The sequence below is a fragment of the Apodemus sylvaticus genome, chromosome 9, assembly GCF_947179515.1.
Source record: "Apodemus sylvaticus chromosome 9, mApoSyl1.1, whole genome shotgun sequence".
NCBI lineage: Eukaryota > Metazoa > Chordata > Mammalia > Rodentia > Muridae > Apodemus > Apodemus sylvaticus.
In genome coordinates, this window is record NC_067480.1 from 30,163,770 (window position 1) to 30,169,465 (window position 5,696).

The following is a 5,696-nucleotide window of genomic DNA, read 5'->3' on the forward strand; positions in this document are numbered from 1 at the left end:
TGACTCTATCAACAAGTACCTTTCAGTTCTTTTATTTTCAATATATTCTTATAATTCTTTTCTGTTTTATAAGGCAATCACATCAATTTAAGAAGCAATTAAATACACAGAAGAACATTAAATATTTTTACAATAGCTTATTGTTGACAAGAAGGTCCATATAAACATATTCTCTTAAGAATATTAAACCTTCTGCTAAGCGCCCCCATACAGTATGGGAAATCAACATTAAATAGCTAAACATAGAAAATTCAGATCTATAAATAACGTACAATACAACTTAACTCTAATGTGAGCTTAAATATAACACACTATGATGCAATATGAATCAACTTCATCCATTGGACAAGTCCATTGGGACTCAGATCAGGTCCGTGCAGCGATGTGCAGGTGAAGCCTCCAACCCCAGCTGTGGTCATTTCCTCCTTGGGCTGTGTCCAATTCCATCCCAGAAAAGCGTCAGTTTTTACATCTTCTTGACTTTTAGGCTATAATAAAAGAGGAAAAGTGTAGATTGTGAATGGATGACTGGATGGTAGGAACGGCTTTGGTACATCACATTTTGTTAGGAGGAATTTGAGTCTGAGAAAGGATGGCCTTGCCCAACATAACTAAGCTAGTTAATGACAGAAGCGGGATGTGAACACTTATCTAGGATCTCTAAGTTTAGTATCTATGGTGCAGTAGTATCGGATCTATACCATCTATTGATAAAATGCTACATTACTGATGTGAACCAGAATCACTGGTCTCCACTTAACTAAATTTCTTTTTCAGGGTTCAGCAACCAACCAAGTGTCAGGAAGTCTATAAATGATACAATGAGGAAACATCTTTGCCACGAGAATCAAGTAGCTAGTGACTATCAGCTACATGGGGAATTGTAAGCCATCTCATGAGACAAGTCATTAAGTTAAAATAATATCAAAAATGATAATGGTGTTGGCATATAACTCAAATCCCCCTTTTAAAATTCAATGTTTCTGGACTGAAGAACTCCCATGGGTCGGTGACCCACCCTCTGCTCGCTATCCCCATCATTTGGAGAGAGACTGCTCGTCCTTCCATGATTCATACCTGAGTTGGTGCACGACATTTTTAACCCATCGCTGCTTTGGGTCAGCACACACCAATCTTTTGTTCTTCAGGTGAAAGCTGAAAATCAAAAATTAAAATCTGTGTTTGCGTTCAATCAGCCTTTAAGTGTCTTTGATTTTCACCAAGCATGCATGTATCCCTGCAGGAACCGAATTAAAGTTGGTGAGTAACTTACATGATAGCATTAATGTCACAGGCTTCGTCAGCCATCTGTCTTGTGAAACCCACGATAGCTCTGGAAGGATAAACATGCTTTGTGTAATTGAGGCAGCAGTCGTAGTTGCCTGCAGCTAAAAGAAAAATAAAAGGTATTAAGTCCACAGGAATAAATTTCTGTGTCTTTGAAACCTAGTTGGTGTCTTTCAGGTCCACTTTAATTAACATAATTCCCAGTTATCATTTTTTTTTAAATTGTGTACTGGGGTATTTTGGTTCAACTAACACAGTTTACAAGCCATGACTTCTCTCCATCTTTAGTAAGAAATTCAGATACTTTATTAGAGTTCACCATAGTCACTCAAGAATACAGATACTTATCCCTGCAACTGTCATTTAAAAATAAAAGATCTTTATAGAGATGTCTTTCATCTTCAGAATATAGGGGCAAGTCACATTTCAATCTGTCCTCTGGCTACTAGGTAGGCAGAAGTGAAATCCCCCCCAAAAATACGATTTTCTAGGAACTATGAAAAAAGTTAGAGAGAAAAATATAGCCATTAGAAGTCTTGCGCAAAGCACTCTGGAACTATTGTATTGGCTGTTGGAACTTAAATCCCGTTCATAAAGTCCACCAGGTACTTCCAGCCGTGCACCTGTTGCAGATAACAATATAATAAAGCAATGCTTGGACACTCCTCAAAGTTAAAGTGTAACCTGCTGTAAGGTACTGGATAAATGTTATCTCAAAGTTGGAGAACAATGTCCTTCAGGCCTCATGGGGACACTAAGGTCAGCTGTCACAGTCAGAACCTCAAAGATAAGTTATGAAATTTACAAACATTACTTGGTTGGGAGGTTTAAAAAAAAAAGCCAGAGGTGAAATGTTCTACACATTTCTGAATGACCGTATACACCTTGAAATTGCTACACTCTGGCTCATCACTCCCAAAAATGGTACTTGAGCCTTGTCCTGAAGTTTAAGTGTCTCTGAAAGTTCATCCATCACCAGTCTCCACATCTGCTAGGATTGATGGCAAAGAAGATACCTGATTGCTAGCATCAACTCTTTCCTCCTCTTATCTATGAGCGAACTAGTCCCTCTTACATACTCCTTAGCAGGCTGCTGTCCTCAGGGAACCCCTAGATAAGGTCCAGAAGACAGAGGTCTCCTGTAACCAGCAGAAGGAGCCACCCTTACCTTCTGACTGGCTACAGAGGTGAGCCAGCAGTACCCACGCCACAGCGAGGAAGAGCAGATGCTTGCCACCACCACAGGCCATTCTCAGCTCAGCTCAGCTCAGCTCGGAGTTGGTCTACTTGGCGCTGGTACCCAGTGCCCTGCCAGTGCTCCTCAGCTCCTGCAGCAGCCCTTCTTATAGCAAAATACCGGGAATGTACACAAGAAGGCGTGTTCTCACCCGGGGTTTTCCCCCATTGATTAATCTGCTTCATCCTGTCATCACAAAGAAAACCCACAGGGAAAACTTCCTGCCTTTCCCTACTGTTGAAAAGATGTGGAGGGCAGGTGGGGGCTGGGGAGGGCAGGGGAGGAGGGAATCCTGTCAATTCCTCTGGATGTAGGACGAAGAAATGCAGCTCAGACTAGTGGCTCAGAAATGGCACCTGTCCAGGTTTAACTTAATCTCTCTCTCTCTCTCTCTATCTCTCTCTCTCTCTCTCTCTCTCTCTCTCTCTCTCTCTCTCTCTCTAAAAAAGATGTAACAGTGGTTTCCTTCCCACATCCAGCCCTAGAGGGGAAAGATCATGTGGGAGCCAGGCATGCTGCAACACACGGTTATGATTACCTGGTTGGTGTTTAGCCATCATAAAAGATTTTGAATTTCTAAACCGACATCCAGAACAGGTAGAAAAACACCATGACAGAGGTGTCCCAAACTATTTTGGAAAATACCAGCCTCAAGCGGTTGCTTCACCTTGATGTTACATCAACTTCTCTGCGAATTGTCTATGTTTGTACGCCTTTCATCAATACTGCAGCCAAGAGAATGTCCTCGACCCACTTTTTATTCTTCTTGTGTTGATGTATTTAATACAGAGCCTAGGGGAAGGAAGAGAGCAGACACTATCAGAAATGTCCAACCTGAAAAACGCTCCAAAAATGATGAGGAAGATGATAATAATGTATTGGCATCTCTAATGTATGATAAGACATAGATACCATATAGAGAACTAGAGAAAACTGAGTGGTAAAAGAACCAAAAAAAAAAAAAATGAATAAAAGATAATGGGGGTTTGCTAGCCCTGAACTAAACATTATAGGTGGTAAATAAAACAAAGATACAATGTTTCAGATAAGCAGGGAGTCTCAGATTATTAAGGAATCTATTCATTCAGGATTATAGAAATATATATGTGGAGGTTATTAACTCCTACATACCAAGCAATTGCATCACCAAATACATGATATAAAAACTGATAGAGATGAAGAGAGGAGGAGAAATCATCAATAATACAGACCGAAGACTACCATTCTACACTTGTCAATAATTACCAGAAAACGTGGGCTGAGAACCCATCTAAAAATCTAGAGAACTTGAGCAGCACCCCAAACCAACTAGACAGCAGACATCTCTAGAACATTCTACCCAGAAATAAGATAGTGGCTCCTCTCCATTGGATGAAAGATTCTCTAAGATAAATTATGTGATAGATCACTGAAACGTCCAAATAAATTCCAAAGGTGTTTCAATAATATATACTGTGGTTGTTTTGTTTTGTTTTTTAACACAATGAAATCAAACCAATCAATAAGAGAAGGAGATTTGGGAATTCACAAATTTATGAACATTGAATGATGGACTCCTAAATAATCAACATGTCAAAAAAATCACTAAGAGTAGAGAAATACTTTGAGATGAGTATTTCAAAATTTAGGGGAGGCTGTTGGTAGCATTCCTTCTAGGCTCTGCCCCATAGTTACCTGGTAACAGCCAGGTGTGCCTGACTGTAAAAGGGGCTGCTTGCCCCTCCTCACTCTCTTGCCCTCTCAGCCTCTTTCTCTCTTCCTTCTCTGCCCCTTCTCTCTCCATTCCCCTCCTCCCTCTCTCCACTTGTTCATGGCTGACCTCTACTCTTCCCCTCCCCCTCCCCTCTCTCTCCTCACTTCCCAACACCCCTTCCCATGCCCTAAATAAACTCTATTCTATACTGTACCTGTCCCATGTCTACCTCAGGGGAAAAGGATGTCTCAGCATGGGCCCGCAGAGGCTCCTCCTACCCCCACCATACTGAGCCTCTACCAAACATATTCCTGGTTCTTTCTTTTTCATAAAACACAACAGCTGTAAGGTCAATGCGCAAAGGGGGGCCCTCAGCTGCAACACCTGCATTAAAACCAAGAAGGGTGCTAAGCCTTAAACTTACCTTCTGCTTCAAGACACTTGAAAAGTAGAGCAAGCTGAATCCAAGGCAATCAAAAGGACTAAATGATAATGACTAGAGGGGGCATAACTGAGGCACAGGACAGCAAAGCAGTGGGGAAAACCATGGGACCCAAACCTTCTCCTTCTTCGCAGTCGCGGTTGACAACCTCAGTGAACTGTAACTATGATCGCTAGGAAGACAGGAAGTTAAGTCCCCTCGCGAACGAGAGCTCTTTCTTCCTGACTTAAAAGTAATTAGAATTATAAGGGGAAACTATGGACAACTGTATGCCTACCAGGGAAACTGGTTTAGAACTAGAGTAGAACACTTGAATAGATTTAAACAGGGTATCCTATTAGTAACTATAGTTTTCCTTTACCACAAAAATCCCAGGATCAAAGGGTTTCACCGGTAAGTTCTGTCAAAGAAAACTTGTTGTCAATCCTCCGCATCTTTCAGAAGAGAAAATTTCCAACTCAGTGTGTGAGTACAGTGTTGACTGACAATAATAAAATGAGAGAGAGAGAGAGAGAGAGAGAGAGAGAGAGCTCACAAGCAAAGAAAACTACAGGTCAGTACATCAGACGTGAAAGGGGCTGGAGAGACGACTCATAGCTTGTCCTGCTTTGCCCAGGGTCCTACTCAGTTTCCAGCACCCAAGTTGGACCACTCACTCACCTCCACCTACAGGGGAATCTGACGCCCTCTTCTGGTCTCACAGGTAGGTACATATATATAATTAAGACTAAGATAAATCTTTTTTGAACATTTTACGAAAGCACATCAAAGTCTACAACGAACTAATCTATCCAAACTGAACCTAACCACTTATGTAATAGGCTTATACATTACACCTAAATGGAATTTATTATACCAGCCAACTACAACATTGGCCACACCAGAGGGTATGAAACTGAAGAATGTGTACTGTAACATGTGCACACATACCAAAAGAGAAAAAAAAATCCATTAAGAAAATACTTGATAGACTTTAACACTTACTCATGATAAAAATACTCAACAATCTTGGAGCTATAGAGAAATTCCTCAATCTG

At 41.0% G+C, this 5,696-nt stretch overlaps 1 protein-coding gene across 1 annotated transcript; it reads right to left on the bottom strand.

Annotated features, from left to right (window-relative positions):
* Positions 1–466: 466 nt before the first annotated feature.
* On the bottom strand, positions 467–2,537 carry Ccl20 (C-C motif chemokine ligand 20). The gene is made up of 4 exons (XM_052193705.1): positions 2,456–2,537; positions 1,274–1,388; positions 1,078–1,155; positions 467–488 (listed from the first exon to the last, which is right to left on the bottom strand). The coding sequence occupies exons 1-4, from the start codon at positions 2,535–2,537 to the stop codon at positions 467–469; spliced, it is 297 nt and encodes a 98-aa protein (XP_052049665.1).
* Between the last annotated feature and the right edge of the window lie 3,159 nt (positions 2,538–5,696).

Coding starts and splice junctions, on each gene's coding strand:
- Ccl20 (XM_052193705.1), bottom strand. CDS start 2,537: ATGGCCTGTGGTGGTGGCAAGCATCTGCTCTTCCTCGCTGTGGCGTGG. Junction 1,389..2,455: donor CCTCTGTAGCCAGTCAGAAG/GTAAGGGTGGCT, acceptor TTTTTCTTTTAG/CTGCAGGCAACTACGACTGC. Junction 489..1,077: donor AATGTCGTGCACCAACTCAG/GTATGAATCATG, acceptor CTTTTATTATAG/CCTAAAAGTCAAGAAGATGT.